Raw genomic sequence first — 17,178 nt, forward strand, 5'->3', positions numbered from 1 at the left:
AGCTGGAATGCAGTGGTGTTAATCATGGCTCACTGCAGCTTTGGCCTCCAGAGCTCAAGCAGTCCTCCCACCTCAGCCTCTGGAGTACCTGGAAGTACAGGCATATACCACCATGCCCAGCTAATTTTCATATTTTTTGTAGAGATGGGATTTCTCCATGTTGCCCAGGCTGGTCTCATACTGCTGGACTCAAGTGATTCTCCCACCTCCAACCTTCCAAAGTGTTGGGATTACAAGCATGAGTCAGTTTGCCTGCCCCACAAGAGGATCAAATAAGATTTTGTTTGTAAAATATCTAGCTTAAGACTTGACATGGAATGAGGAATCAATAAATGCTAGTTTCTTTCCCTTGCTATTTATTTTTACTCTCTTTTAGTTGTAGGATTCATTGGATTCTACAGAAAGCAGGGAGATCATCTGAACTTCTTTACTGTAGCAAAAGATACTCAAATCCCATGGAGAGTTCCTTTTCTATTTTTCTTTTAATTAAATGTGATTTTAAAGCCACAGTTTAAATTCAGGTCATTTTGAAAATCATGACAGGAGAAAGATGATTGGAGAGTGTATGATTTTGTATGAATGTACATACATGGATCATTTGCCTTATCCATTAATTGTTGAAACTTGATCCCATGTGATCTCATAATGTGCACATTATCAATCTAGATTCTAGGGTATAATCGTGAGTTAGATTTCTACACTCTTGTTTTCTCTGTATTGTAAATCTGAATATAAGTAGAAGATGCTTGGATCATCTTTGGAGTTCTTAGCAAGAATAGGGAGGTCACAATTTCTAATCTTACTCAAATTCCAAGAGCCTAAGCATAAGACGACTTGAAGAGGATGGGAGATGTGTATTTTTTGGAGGAGTTGGGGAGGGGGTCACACACTTTTAAAAGTAAGGTAAAATAGACAAGGCTGTAATTCTAATGTGAAACGCTTGGGCTGTTGGTACTATATATATTTAAACATAGTCTTTGGAGGTCTGGGGTTAAAAATGGCAGCATTGCAAGTAAAAATTTTTAACTTCCTTAGTCACCGTTTGTGACTGTGCTAAATGTAGTTTAACATAGCATCTGCTTCAGTGGTCCAGGACAGGAACTAACAGTCATGATTAGGAAAAGTCTGCATACTGTACTTTCTGTCCACAGCATTTCATTTCCATGTTAAAAAGCTTGCAACACAACTCTGCAGCCTTGCTGTCCATTTAGGTACGGGGGGAAGAAAAACTGATAGGCTTAATCCAAAAGACAGATAAGCAAATTTTCTTTGTTCTTTTTTCTTTCTTTCTTTCTTTCTTTCTTTTTTTTTTTTTTAACGGAGTCTCGCATTTTTGCCCAGACTGGAGTGCAGTAATGCGATGTCGGCTCACTACAAGCTCCATCTCCCGGGTTCACACCATTCTCCTGCCTCAGCCTCCCAAGGAGCTGGGACTACAGGTGACCGCCACCAAGCCCGGCTAATTTTTTTTTTTTTTTTTTTTTTTAGTAGAGATGGGGTTTCACTGTGTTAACCAGGATGGTCTCGATCTCCTGACCTTGAGATCTGCCCGCCTCGGCCTCCCAAAGTGCCGGGATTGCAGGTGTGAGCCACTGCGCCAGGCCCAGATAAGCAAATTTTCTATGCTAACGTTTTAAGAGACATCTTCTTTGTCCAGCAATAATGATAATACCCTCTATTCACTTGGCACCTTAGAGTCTGTAAAGTGCTTTGACATTATCAGACAAAATATGTGTATGTAATTAAAGCTTTTAAAGGGAACAGACCCCTTTACCTGCTCTTTTCCTTCCCAGAGTGGAAATAATTCAAAGGCTAATGCCTTTGTGGTTTGAGTCTTAAGAATAATTACCTGTTAAAAATGTAGCCTGTAATTGTGTATGTGCTCCCTTCTCCTCTTCAGCCTATAGGGGATAGATGTTTCTCATCAACACTTGGGAATATGTATGTATATGTATATACAGGTTATATACATATATGCTCATACACTTGCTTCATTTTTTATCGCTAACAGGGGGGTACTTGCCCCACGTACTTTTTGAGATCCTTAAACGTTTGTTTCAAATGTGCTTCACTTAAATGATACTAAGGTTACTTGCAAAGTGGGAAGTCTGACAAAAGTTGGAGTGAGAGGAAGCACTTTGCTGGGTGAGATGGTGAGAGGTCATCAATCTAAGCATATTGACCCCTTTCTCTGTTAGGGGGTTATTCGAGATTGGGTGTATGTGCCTGCTGTGGATGTAAGTGGATAAGGTCTGAGGCTAAGAAGGGCCTTACCTGTTCTATAGTGTATAGCATTAACTTTTTTGAAAAACATTATTAACTCTTAAATACATTCTTATGTAGCAGATTAACAAGAAATTTCCTTGAGATACTACTTTCCCTTATCAACCCTTTCCTCACTTTGGAATCACTGAATAAAAATAACACTTGCATTGAATGTAAATGCTTCTCCTCCCCAACTTTTTTTTCTTGAAATGTAGTGAATAACTAGAAACTTAATTACCATAAAAAGTCACAGATGTACCTAGGTGTTTTTTGTTCTAGCTGCTGGGATGTCTCTTTTTTTTTTTTTTTTTTTTTTTTTTTGAGACAGAGTCTCGCTCTGTAGCATGGGCTGGAGTGCAGTGGCTGGATCTCGGCTCACTGCAAGCTCCGCCTCCCGGGTTTACGCGATTCTCCTGCCTCAGCCTCCCGAGTAGCTGGGACTACAGGCACCCGCCACCTCGCCCCGCTAGTTTTTTGTATTTTTTTAGTAGAGACGGGGTTTCACCGTGTTAGCCAGGATGGTCTCGATCTCCTGACCTCGTGATCCGCCCGTCTCGGCCTCCCAAAGTGCTGAGATTACAGGCTTGAGCCACCGCGCCCGTCCTGGGATGTCTCTTTTTAAAGAAAGCTGTCTTTGGCGGGGAGCAAGAGATAGAGGTGGACCAAAGGAAATAAAGTTACTATCTTAGTGTGTGAATTTTGTTTTTATAAGATGCCTCAAATTTCCACAGTAAATAAATCATAGTTACATCTCTAAATCACAGGTATACATGTCTTGGGAATCTCAGGATGTTACACATCAACAGTAAAGAAAAATACATTTCATAGGTGAATACCAGTAATTGAGATGATCCACAGTTCAGAGCAGAAGGAAGCTGTCTGTATTGATCAGGGTTTAGACCCCTTGTTTTGCTCTCCACAATACATCAATGAATTATAAGATATTTACATGCCCTGGGATGGCATCCCTTTATTTTCAGTTTCTCTGAAGTTCTGTAGAAATATTTGTAGCCTCCTAACATTACTAAGGACAGTAATCTTGTTAGTTGACATTTTAGATCCTTTGTGTGTGTGTGTGTGTGTGTGTGTGTGTGTGTGTGTAAGCTGCTTGAGGTTAAACAGTATAGCATTTGGTTTTCTATGTCTTAAGTCCTGCTAAATAACAGTGAAAAATAAAATGTTAACCTAAGTGGCCAGGAGGAGTATTGTGGCACTTTCTAACATTTGTGAGTTAAAAAACATTACTTGTATCCATAAACCTTCCTTGTCTTTTATATTCGTTTTAAGATTAGTCGTTCTTTCTGCTTTGGAGTTTGTACATGACAGAGTATTTTAGTGTCTACCCAACAGAGGAGCTATGTTTTTAACCTACCTAATGAAAACACTCAACTACTGGGATTAATTTGAGGATTTCCAATCAGCCTTTCACCATTTGTACTACCCTGAGGGGGTTCCCGATAGCTGTGACTTTTGTAGAAGAATGTGAAGTTAATCCAATTTCTGTGTTGATTACTATGTTAACTGCCTTAATTTAGCAATTCAGATTTATCTGCCTATACCAAACAAAACCTCTGCTACAAAACTGAGGGAGTAGTTGATTTTATTCTTATTGTACTCATATCCCTTTTTAGATTCTATAGCCAAATAATGGCATGGAAATTAATTAGGTCTACTGAGGTTGGAATGATTCATCACCAGAAGGTAATGATTTAGCGTATTCCAGCCTATAACCAAGATTGAGTTAACCCATGGCTTAACCTTTACTATTGTAGAGGTATATAAATGACCCTGTTGAAAAATATAGATTTTAAAGTTTACTCCCATTTCACAAAATGTGACTTAATCTCATCTTCATCCACTTTGTTTTTAAACTTTTCAGTGTGGGGAGCGTTGAGATATTTTACTTCGAATTCTCAAAGTGTTAAGGGGGCTCACATAGATTGCAAATCAATTTTCTGACATACTATGTTGAGTAGTTGCATCTTTTAAGCTACTGATTTTTGACTTTATATTTGCTCCTAAATGAATCAGTTGATTCTTTTAAGAAGCTGGCAGTGGATTCTTTTAGTAGCAAATACGAAGTGAATAGTGAATATCCAACCATGAAGTGAATAACTTCTGATTTAATATTTGTAAACTCCAAATTTTTGTATGTTGGGTTTCCTCTATATATCTATAGATATAGATATCTCCTTTTTTTTTTTTTTTTTTTTTTGTTTTAAGGCACAACTGTCCGTAAAATATCTTCCTTTGCTTATTCATCATGTGTTCTTAGTGTCCAGAGCATAGTAAATGTTTTGGTGGTTTGTAGGAATGTGAGCAATTAGAATCTAAGCCAGTTTCTTGACAATGGATTTAAACAGTGTACTGATGTAATTAAAGTGTAGCACATTAGTAATGTGTTATCTTCTGGGTATATCCAGAATTTGATGACTTCTCCCCGACTTCACCCTGGTGGGAGTCACTGTCATCCTGCACCTGAATTGCTGCAGTTGCTTCTTAACTGGTCTGTTTCCAAACTCACTGAGTCTTCCTGCACACCCACACACAATTTATTTTCACAGTAGCCACATGCTACTCTTTTGCTCAAAACCTTTTATAGTTTCCTTTTTTGTTATGGTGGCCTTCAAGACCCTATGTGTTCTGGCCTCATTACCTCTTAGACTCATCTCCTCCTACTCTCCCTGTTATCTCCTTGTCATTCTGCACAACAGACAAGCTTTGCACTGGCAGGTCTCTGCCTAGAATCTTTTCTTCTAGATATCTCCATGGGGGCTATCTTTATTTCCTCTTAGACCTATAACAAATTACTTTAAATTTATTGGCTTAAAACAACACAAGACTTATTATCTTACAATTCCAAAGAACATCAGAAGTTCAAAGTGGTTCTCAGTGAGCTAAGATGAAAGTATTGGCAGGGCTGCATTCCTTCCAGAGTCTTTATAAGAGATTGTTTCCTTGCCTTTTGCAGCTCCTAGACGCTGCCTATACTCCTTGGCTGGTTGCCCCATTTAAAGCCAGCAATGTCCTTTCTATTCTTCTCATGCTTCATCACTCTGACACTGTCTCACCTTCCTCTTTCACTTATAAGGAACCTTGTAATTACATTAGGCCCACCTCAGTAACCAAGGAAAATCCCCTTCTCAAGGTGAGCTGATTAGCAGCCTTAATTCTACAATCTTAATTCCTGCTTGTAATGTAACATAACATGTTCACACTTCTGGGAGTAGGATGTAGACATTGAGGGGAAGGGGATTATTCTACCTATCACAGCAGCCAGCCCATATCTCCTTCAAACCTTGATTCAAAGCTCACCCTCTTCATTGAGGCCTGCTTGTTTAATGCTGGAAACTACCCATCTTCATCTCCACATTTTCAACCCCCCTTATTCTTCTCTATATGTATTCCAAAGCACACTTACTTATTGCTAATACACTGTTTTTCTTCTATATGTTCGTACTTGTATATGTTCTGCACACACCATCCACAGCAAATCAGCACTCCAAGATACTTCTTCATTGCTGTACCTCAGGACTGTCCTGAATTTGTGGGAGCTGCATGGAGATGTTCATTAAATACATGAATGAACAAAACATGAAACTTAAGCAGATCTTTTTTGCCAGATCTTTACTTTCCCATTGCTCAACCTGGATACCTGTAATGGACCTAGACTGAAGAGAAGGACTTGGGACCCTAAACTCATTATCTTACCTCTCTAACCTCAAAGCTTTTAAACCTGGCAGCTCTCAGACTACAAAACCTCAGAAAGACTGGCATGAAGGAGACTCTGTACCTCCTCTGTAGAAGTCATAAAGGGCCAAGAGACAGAAAAGTGTTACTGTTCGCTGCCAAAGAACATTCTCCTTATGACAGCCTGCAGCTGTTCAGTGCATTGTCTCTGCAAGTGCTTGGGCCCTTGTTAGCCCCAAGGCCAAAAATGTGGGTTTGAGGAATTCGTAGAGCTAGTGAGACAGCTAACTTGGTATGTGGGTGGTCTGGAGAATTGACAGGGATTTTAGATTGAAGAAATCCTTTGACGTTTAAAGCTACAAACCTTTATTTTAGGAACCACAAAGCAAAGAGAGTTGAAGAAAACAAACTAATGGCTTGTTCCTGTAACTGACATCCTTAGCCTTGTGATTTTAGCACTTGGTTGGCTATTCTCTTGCTTAATTAAGTGAAGCCAGAAACATATCCTGAAAATACCACTTAGTGAATGGGAAAGATAAAGCATTTGCTGTAGGAATGCTGTGTCTCAGGCAGATGACCCCATTGACTGCCTACCCAGCTGTCATCTATAAGCTCGTATAACTTACTTCACCAATTATTTTGAGTGCTTTTGTCCCTGCTGCAAGTTCCCCAAAGGATGGTGTGGTAAAGGTTGTGCTGCCCGGGAATTTTTTTTTTTTTTTTTTGGTAGATTTGGCTCTAAAACTTTAGAGACCAAATGTCTTCTGTTTGTGTGTAACTTGGCATTTAGGGAGAGGTTAGTCGTGGTCAGAAGGAAGGCCTTTGCACTGGGCTGATTCTGTGCTGGTGTGCTGTGTTTGAATACTCAGGGTATTCATACCTTCTAGTTGCAAATAAGTGTAGAGACCAAGTTCACTCTATTCAAGCCGGGCCTTTCCAGCCTTGAGAGAGATGCTTGTCTTTGCTGCTAGCCATGATTCTTTTCAGAGACGTTATCGTTTCTATTTGCCTAAAGTTTCCTAGTTAGCATCAAGATCACTTGTGATCCATGATTTAATCATGATGTGCTTTCTAACTGCTAGCCATGATTCTTTTCAGAGATGTTATCGTTTCTATTTGCCGAAACATTTCTAGTTAGTATCAAGATCACTTGTGATCCACTACTTAACATGATGTGTTTCTAAATGTCTTCTTCAAGATCTGTTTAATTTTCCTGCATTTACCTTTGGTTTTGCTATTTTCCTGAAATTGGACCCAAATTCCACATGCCCATATCTATAACCCTGCTGGCCAGAGGCTTGGATTTGTCTTGTCTTCCAGGGTTTTGTAGTTGGGGTGATAGATTGTTGAAATAGAAGTACACAACTGTTCACAAAGGTAAATGGTTTCCTTTGTTTCGCCATATAACAGGAATTTAGATTTCAGTGGGTGAGGGTGGCTGATGGAGTGCGCCAAAACTTGAAAATACGCTTTCATAATTCTGGTTTAAAATAATTGGTGGGATAGAAAAACAAGTTAGTGCCACTCATGATTATTTGTGCTTCTAATTTATAGTTTAAATTTATTTATAAAAAGTAAAAAAAAGTTACCAAGTTTGTACACATTTAGGGAGAGGATTTGCTCTTTCGTTCTCCAATTTTTAAGAAACTGTTCTTGCCCTTTCCTTTTTAAATGCTTAGTTTGTACAAACCCCTGAAATGGAGGTGGGGTGGGTTTGGATGGAGCCTTGAATAAAGGAGATGGGACTGCATAAACAAAGCTAGAAGAGTGAAGGTATTGGACTGTTTGAGGGACAAGAAGTAGTTCAGATCTTAAGGTGCTTGAATAAGTGGGTTGGTAAAAGTGGTTGTACAGGATCTCTGTTGATACCTAGTAGTTTACACTTAATTTGGTAGGCAGCAGGGAGCTGTGGAAGGGTTTAGAAAGTCTTCCTGGGAACAGTAACAGTGTTAGGGTAGATGAGGATGAGGAGAGAGGCACCTTTTGGAGGCTTTAATTTGGTGGTCCAGAAGAAGATGAGAGCCCGGGTCAGGATGGTGACCATGGCTGGAGCAACAGGACCAGCCTCACCAGGGGTCGTTGTATTGGCCCTTTCAGCAGCCCTGCTATGACTTTAACCCACAGAAGTCTGTCCCCTAAATCAGGTGGTTTCTAGGCTATGGAACCTTTTTTCCCTCCTTGCAACATTATACTGAGTGAACTTCATAAAAATTCTCAGAATATAGTTAAGATATGTTTATTTATTTATTTTGGAGACAGAGTCTCTTGCTGTCACCCAGGCTGGAGTGAAGTGGTATGGTCTCGGCTCACTTCAACCTCCACGTCCCGGGTTCAAGCCATTCTCCTGCCTCAGCCTCCTGAGTAGCTGGGACTACAGACCACACCTGGCTAATATTTTGTATTTTTAGTAGAGGTGGGGTTTCACCGTGTTACCCGGACTGGTCTTGAACTTCTGACCTCAGGTGGTCCGCCTGTCTCAGCCTCCCAAAGTTCTGGGATTACAGACGTGAGCCACCGAGCCCGGCCTATTTAAGATGCTTTTGATTAACTCTCTGGTTTGGTGACTGTCTGCAAGAGGTTTGAAAATAGTGAAAAAACTGATTACCTTAGTTTGCAGAATTTTTTAATTGTAAGATTAGAAAATACAGGCCACTTTTCTCTCATATGACCAGGAAACTATTGGATCAGTTTGACTTCTCAAATTCTTAACTCTTCCCAGATACGAGAACTAAAGCATTTATTCTCTAAATTCCACTATTGTGAAAACAGTAGATGTTAAAATTCATAGAGAACCATTTAAATAAAAAGTTTAAAAGTCTTTATGGCTTTTTGGAAGTACTTGTGTGCCTAAAAGTAGAGACCATCTTCTATTTCCCAATAAAACCTACGCTTTCACCAAAGTAACAACCATTTTACCTTGGAGCCCGGTGAAAGTTTAGAATATTCTGGATTCATCTATGCTAAAGTGCCTTTTCATAAATTATTACTTGGATAATAACAGGAGGAAAAGCAGTCTGAATTGGCGCAAGTGATGTCTAAATTAAGAGGAGAATATATATTGAAACATTATTTTTTTTAAGCCTTAAAATTAATGGCTCTGTTTCACTGGAATATGGCCTTTTTTTCTTTCCGAAGAGTTTCAGAGCCAATGGAATCTATAAATAGTGCGCAGCCCAGTTGTCTGTGGTAGATTGAGTAGAGCAGAATTGCCTGTCTTTAAGTGAAGGGGAAGTAGCTTTACATTTTTAGTAACTGAATTGTTGGCCAGCATAAAGGTAAGGGCCATGTGAGCAACTTATTTATAACTTCCCATAAAGGTATGTGTCTGCCTCAAGCGGAGAGACTGTCTGGGGTGCTTGAAATGTAAAAGTGCAGTAGAATCATTTTCCATACACAGCCTTCCTATCTAGTTGGTGCAATAAAGTGATTGTTCACCTCCCTGGGGCTTTCAGAAAGAGGGGTGTCAACAGATTAGCTCATTAGTGTCCTCCTCCTATGGAATAGAAGGGACTAAGGCAGTTAAATTAAAATCTGTTTTATGTATTGAGGAATGTTTAGATTGAACTCCTGAGGGTATTCAGGACATACATTTATGCCTGCTTTACCCTGCTGGGTGTGGTCTTGCTCATGTAGTCTAACTACAGTTGGGTTCTTATAAAAAATCTTACATGGGTGTAAAGCACTTTTTCACAGGTTCAGTTCAACTATAAGTAGTTTTTTGAAAAATAAAGAACATAGGATCAGACCGAATTCTCTTGTTACAGTGGGAGAATGGAAGAAGAGTAAAACATTTTCATGGCATCCTGTAAAAAAAAAAAAAAAAAAAAAAAAAGACTATGTTAACCACTTTTGGTAGATGCCAGAAAGTGGAATCCATTGTTACTGGCAGCATTGCTAATATAAAGAGTACATCACTTACAGCCAGGATTGCCTCTCACGATAAAATTTTTATAATTCTAAATAAGTAAAAGACATTTTCGGACCTCTTCTGTTATTCACTGTCTATTTTTAGAAACTAAGTTTTCTGATTATTATGTTGACCATTTGAAGCATCTGCATATATGACAAAAAAAAGTAAACTTTGGCTTTTGTGCCAATATCATGGCTCTGTTTGGTATTTGGGCAAGTTGCAATAAATGGTAAATGGCCCATTAACTATACTGGAGGCCTCATAGCAGCACTAATTTCAAATCGTGCTGGGTTTACAATTTACATATTAAAAAATGTTCACTTGATTTTGTTCAGGGACAAAGCTGACATCCTATGCAAGCATTACTCCAAACAATCCTATTTATCGGTCCAATTATTTCAATTGAAAGATGCTGGTTTACTGCCTCTTAGTATATCTGAACAATTCTCAGTGAAACTGTTAGAAACCGTTTGACTGTAGTGGCAAAATAACCTCACAGGGTTTCGATTCACTTTTAATTTTAAGTCCCAGGATTAAGGATCATTTGTAGTATAATGTAACAGTGTGGGCAAATACAGCTTCTCTTAATGTCCTTCTGATATTTTGGGGAAAGAGTGCTTTTATGCAAAGCAATCACTTAGGAATTGCATGATCACTTTTTCCCACTATAAAATTTCATTCACATTTCCTCCCTTCTCCCACATCCTTAAGAGATAAGATAGCTTGCAGTATTTTGCTTTATTTTACTTTATTTTTAAAATTTTTGAGGTGTGGTTTAAATTAGTTCTTTAGAATAGATGCCAAGATAACTAGTTAATATTGTTTTAAAATCAGGCTCTTAATTAAAATGCTTATATTTGTGCAAGAAAACTACATGTTGAAATGAATTTGGAAAGATTAGATTGGAATTGCCTCAATTTCAATTAAGCCACACTGCATGGACGTGCTGGGAATATCAATACAATCACTGTAAATTTTGTACAAACTGATTTGTTGCATTATCATGCTCATCTAACATACGGTACTTTTTGTGTCCATATTGCAGACGGCAACTCCAAACTAACATGGCAGTCAGACTGTGTGATGTGGCTTCTCTGCTTAGAAGTGGTTCGTGGGCAGCAGAGCCTTGGACCGGGGTCTGTGGGATTTTTCTTAAATTCTGTAGGCTACTTTTTTTTAGCATGTTGCAGGAGTGCTGAGGCCATACCAAACACTTGAATCTTTCATTTGGCATACTAATTATTCTTACATTTAACCTATTGTGGTATGGCCATCTTTAGGACTTAAAGCACATTGCAATTTTAACTGTAGTGGTATACGTAGCATCAGAACCATGCTCTCGTATGTAATTTTTTAATAATCTAAATTAGGATTTAGCGCAGACTCAAAAGAATGACAAGCTTTTTTAAAAAAAAACAAAAAAAAGTTTTGGTATGGTCTGAATACTAAGTTACCGTAATTCTATACATTCTGTTTACTATGTATTTTTTTGGTTACTAAATTTTGAAGTTATTTACAATTCTTGATGCTCCAAAAAAAAAAAAAGTTGAAATTGTAAATCTAGCTGAAAATTATTTGCCCAGTAACTGTTGAAAGAGTTTGCATTCTGTGAACAGTTGTGTTGAGCCTATCAATGGAATATGCATTATTTGTAAAATATAGCACATTAGTATCATTTTATTCTGAGCAGATGGTCCTATAGCAGAGAGATGCTGTAATTTTCAGCGCACACAGCCTACTGCAGCTGTTCACTTGAATGTTGGCTTAGGAGCTCATTCTTGCCACCTGAACATGGAAATAAATGTGCAATTAAGTGAGGAGTGTTTGTTGTCCTTTCTAAATCTTGCTAATTTCAGTCAATGAACACTTTGTATTTCAAATGCTATTCCAGTGAGCTTTAGTCCGAATCTCCCATTTGGGGCTCTCGTAATTTCTACACCTATCCAAACTTTTCAATAGTGATTTATGTGTCTTTGGTCACTTTAATCTTGTAGCTCATTGTTTCCATAACTGCTGGGCAAGGGTTAACCCCAGAATAATTTTGCTGTGAAAAGAGTGACCCATAGCTAATACTCTACAAACCAGAACAGTTATGTTTAATTAGGAATTCTGAAACTTCCCTTTTCAAATTCAGATAGATTTGTTAGTTATAGTAAAACCCATATCTTGATTTAAGATTTTTAAATACAGATTTCCAAAGGTTTATTTTCCCTCATCCCTTTAAGTATTCCCTGAGAAAGCTTACATACCCAAGAGAAACAGCTTGCAGCTTATAGAATAAATACCCACTTCTTTGACAAGGAAATGAAGTCACGGAGGGGTTACAGGTTGTTGGATATTTCAAAAGCTGTTCTGGATTTTTTTTTTTTTTTTTTTTTTTAAATAATGACAGCACTGATTCTTGTCCAGTCTGACCAGTCTCAATCTGTCCTACACTGCCTTCTTTTGTTAACATCTGGCAGTAGAGATTTCTTCCTATATGTTTATCTGCTAATGTGCCCTTTTGGTTTTCTTAGGCAATATGCGTTTTAAAAGACAGTTTTTTCTCTTTCCTTGTAACCCTCTTTCCCTTTACTTTGCTTTTTTTCTTTGCCTCAAGTTCTTTGCCTTTTCTATGTTAAAACTTCCCTAAAACTAGCATCCCGTCAATTTGGAACTGTCAGTTTTGAGAAGTAGTTCTTTGTGGAGGTGAGAGATGTATGCAATATGAAGGATGATCCTTTCAGTGATGCTTTGATTTTTAGATTCCACCACAGTCTTGGCTGTCCAAAGTTAGGTAGTTACTGGAAAATGCTTTTGGAAAATATGGGGCTGTGGTCTGTGACTCTTTGGCATAGGATTGGTTTTAGGAAACTAGATTTAAAACTGCTTAATAAGTGATTTTTAGAGTAGCCTGAACAGTTTGAGGCCATTTTCCCCAATTCTGTTCTTTATCTGGTGTTTGGAGTTTATAGATACCCTATTACTTGAATTTTCAACAGGCTTATGTGCTCAAATGAGAATTCCTTGGGCTGGTCTGTTTGCAAAAGTTGATATATTTGCATTGTTGTTTTCATTGACTGGATAGGTTTTCTTTTTTCTCATTAAAAAGCAGAGTCGAGGAAAAACACCATATCGAAGTGTTTGGGGATTTTATTTTGATGCTGTAGATCAGTTGCCTTGTTGATTTTTAGTTGCCAAGGTTGACAAGAGTGTCCTATTAGATTCTACCAGGTAGACAAAGTATTCATAGCTTCATTCCCAAGTTACCTTACAGTTCCTTTCCACTCCCTAAAACATAGCATCTATTTTTTTCTTACCAATGGTAGATGATATTATCCATCAAAAACATTTTCAATATGTAACCAAAACAGTACATGTTGACAAATTTATATTTTTAAAAGTACTCTTGCTCTTTGATTTTTAAGTTAATGGATATCTATCAGTTTTAGAATATTGTGAACCTCTTAGGCTAACTGAAAATCTCTTCAGAGTTAGGTAGGTCATTTTTTTGTTCATTGTTGTAGCATGTTAAGCACTTTTATTTTCTAGTATGATTTTTAGTTAGGGTTCAATTCTGTGCCCTTTGGTACTTAATTTTCTCATCTGTGGACACTGCAGGTGAGTAAGGATATGTGAATAGATGCAGAATGTGATTCTAGAAAATGTTTAAGATTTAAATTGTGCTTATGTGCATGTATGGAATATGTATGTGACAATATAGTTGTAACCTTAAGATGAATAGGTTAATAGGAAGTAAAAATTAGTGTAGGTGTTATACTTTTTGTTGAAGCATTGTTGTAATTTCAGTAGAACAACTGTGTTTAGTGACAAGTGTTTAAATTCTTGGATGGAGTCTCTAATAGGTTGTGAAATATGAATTCTGACATTTCTTATTTTCTCTGTTTTTAGCAGGTAATTGCTGCCATGGAAACACAACTGTCTAATGGGCCAACTTGCAATAACACAGCCAATGGTCCAACTACCATAAACAACAACTGCTCGTCACCAGTTGACTCTGGGAACACGGAGGACAGCAAGACCAACTTAATAGTCAACTACCTTCCTCAGAACATGACACAGGAGGAACTAAAGAGTCTCTTTGGGAGCATTGGTGAGATAGAGTCCTGTAAGCTTGTAAGAGACAAAATAACAGGTAAGCAGTTTTATGTAGATGACTCATATTTAAAGGATCGTGTCTCAAGATATGAGAAAATAAGATTACTGCTTGTAAATAATTCATGCTGCGATTTTACATATCTAGATTTTCTCTGTTATTACATCAGCAATATGAAACTTAGTCTAAAATTTTCTTTTTGAAGCATAAACTATTTTTGGTACAGTATATATTTTAACTGGACTTTAATGTACTCTGATCCGGACAGTATCTTTGGAAAATGTTCTAAAAGTATGTGTATCTGGGATAGCAAGTGTCATGTTAACCTTTATCTTTTAGTATCCAGAGTGTATTTAATTTAGCATTTCAACAGTGAGATACAATGTGTGTTTGGGAGAGGGGAAAAAAATCTTGAAGTATCTTTTCTTTATGTTAGTATAATCCTTTTGCTTATATATGATAAAATAAATGGTAATGTTCACATTGTCAGTGTATAAACATTTTCACTGATGCAAAACCGAGTGTAATGAGATCTTATTTTCTGTTCCTTAACAAGGAAAGGATGACATGGTATATGATTGTCCTTATTGTCAGAAAGATAAGGCCTTAATTATAGTACATTTTGAATATTAGGTAGTTGACAATCTTCTTAATATTTTTTAAGATTTGACAAAATTTTTAGAGTAAGCCAAAACCTAATTTAAAGAGCATGTGCTTGGGATAGAAGGGTTAATGCTTCCTGCAGGAGTTGTTTTCAGACACTAAAAATATATGAAGTTAGACGTATATATGAAGTTAAACACTAAAAATATATGAAGGTAGACAAACCCCGTAGATTTTTCATGTTAATTAAATTTGATTGATGGTATATACCAAATTCCTTTACAAAGCTTATAACCAAAAATATAAAACGGTATATTTGAAATGAGTAAAAGATACTTAAAGACAGTGTGAAGAATGAGACCAGGAGTCTGAACTCTCACCTAGTCATGTGACCTTGGACAAGTCAGCTCTAGACTTCTGTTTTCCATTGGCAAAATTAGGTAAAATGCAGAGAAAAGGGCTCACACTGGGCCATTTCTAAGTTCACTTTTGACGTTTTCATACATGGGACTTTGAGCTATTCTGCTAATCATTAGGGCTCATTCTCTGTAAGCTCTACAAGTAAGTTCTAGACCCAGCCCCTGGGCTTGGCCTCATAATCATATGTCCTCAAGCTACAGATTGAGGTTCACAGAGAGAACTTACTGAAATCAAGTTAAAAACTAAGTACAAACTGATTGTCATTGATCCATATCAAACGGCCATTCTATTTTAATTATGTTGCTTAAATGTTCACTATGATATTAGGAAGGTGGTTCTTATGTTCCTGAACATAAGATCATCCGTCTGATAATCAGATGGATGAGATTTTTCAGTTTCTTTTCCAAAATGAGTGTGATAGGCATATGTGAAGTTTATAGAGTTTTTAATAAGTTGAAAAAGGTGAAGAACAAAATGCTGCTCTTATGTCTCTGTCCTGATGTTGAATTTTATCTTTTTTTTTTTGTTAAAGTAAAACAACATCCCTTACATGTGGATTTTACAACCTTTTTAATATAAAAGATAAAATATGATAAATGACTTGAGGACTGTGACAAAAGTGATGCAATTTCTGATTGCTTAGTAGAGTTCCCCTAACCATTAAGAAGAAAGATGAATGAACAGAGCACGAAAGTCATATTTTGTTATGAAACTGTTATGAAATGATACATTTTATCATTTTATAAGATGGAAATATTAAAAAATCATACGTCTTTCATATTAGGCATTTGCCGCAGGAGACATCTTACAGATTCTCACATCTAACCTCTAGTCAATCTTGAATTAATCTTATTCTTTTGTAAATCTTTAGAGCTGTTATGTGACAAAATGGGATAAATTTGAGTTCTTTATCTTCATCTCCTTTGCCTCTCTAGCTTTAGTGTGGTAGACAGTGGTAATAGAAGAACAACACATGGACATTCTTTAATACATGGCTAGATACTAAAAAATTGTGTAAATATTTCTTGTCCATTTCCTTCACCTCTGACCCCTGCCTATTGTCTTTTCAGTGGCTCGAGGGGAAGGCTGTAATGGAGGTGTCCACTGTGGTAAAATTTCTATTAAAAATATTTGGTAAGCAAGTAGAGTCCCCAAGAAATTCCACAGTGGGCATGAGTATTGAAAGATGTTTATAAAGATGTAACATTTTTATATATGTGTGTGTACATGTACATATCTATACATACATATACATATATGCATATATGTATATACACATACTATAATACTATATATGATATATACACATGTATACACTATATATTTTATGTAGTATATATTTTTTATATAGTTAACACATAATTGAACAAATTGTGGAGTACAGTGAGATGTTTTGATGCTATATACATTGTGTAATGATCAAGCAGGGTATTTAGCATTTCCAAATCTCAAACATTCATAATTTCTTTGAGAGTGCTCAAAAATCCTCTCTTCCAGCTATTTTGAAGTATGCTATACAGTATTACTAACTATATTCACCCTTCTGTGGAATAGCACACCAGAACTTATTTCTTCTAACAGTGACCCTGTACCCATTAACCATCTAGCCCCCTCCTTCCTTCCTCCTCTCTTCTCCACCCTCTGGTATCCACTATTCTGCTCTCTGCTCCCGTGAGATCAGCATTTTTCGATTCCACCTATGAGATCATGTGGTATTTGGCTGTCTCACCTCACTTAACATAGTATCCTCTAAGTTCACCCATGTTTCTGGAAATGACAGAATTTCATTCTTTTTTGTGGCTGAATAGTATTTCATTGTGTATATATAGCATATTTTCTTTATCCATTTATTGGTTGATGGACATTTGGGTTGAGCCCATATTTTGGCTATTGTAAACATTGCTGCAATAAGAATGCATCTCTTTGACAAACTGATTTCATTTCTTTTGGGTTAACATGCAGTAGTGGAGTTGCTGGATCATATGGTAGTTCTGTTTTTAATTTTTTGAGGAACTTTCATACCAGTTTTCCTAGTGTATTTAGTGTATTAATTGCCTTCCCACAATAGTATATAAGATTGAAAGATGTTTTTCAACCTTCGTTTCGTTAGATAGTAGTAATTATTTCTTAAGTATTGTATTGACAGACAAGTTTAGGAAGTGCTGCACTCCGTAGTTCTTTAAGATCCATACTC

General features: G+C 37.1%; 1 protein-coding gene across 16 annotated transcripts in view; it reads left to right on the plus strand.

Moving 5' to 3' along the window:
* ELAVL2 (ELAV like RNA binding protein 2) overlaps nucleotides 1–17,178 on the plus strand; it is a 135,144-nt gene that overhangs the window by 50,469 nt on the left and 67,497 nt on the right. For 12 of the 16 annotated variants that reach the window (XM_015117606.3, XM_015117607.3, XM_077965244.1 and 9 more), the window contains 1 exon segment: nucleotides 13,757–14,000. In XM_015117606.3, the coding sequence (XP_014973092.1) occupies nucleotides 13,772–14,000 (229 nt within the window). In that variant the 5' untranslated portion in view covers nucleotides 13,757–13,771. 16 annotated transcript variants of the gene reach the window in all.

Source organism: Macaca mulatta, chromosome 15, assembly GCF_049350105.2.
Source record: "Macaca mulatta isolate MMU2019108-1 chromosome 15, T2T-MMU8v2.0, whole genome shotgun sequence".
In the NCBI taxonomy this organism is placed as follows: domain Eukaryota; kingdom Metazoa; phylum Chordata; class Mammalia; order Primates; family Cercopithecidae; genus Macaca; species Macaca mulatta.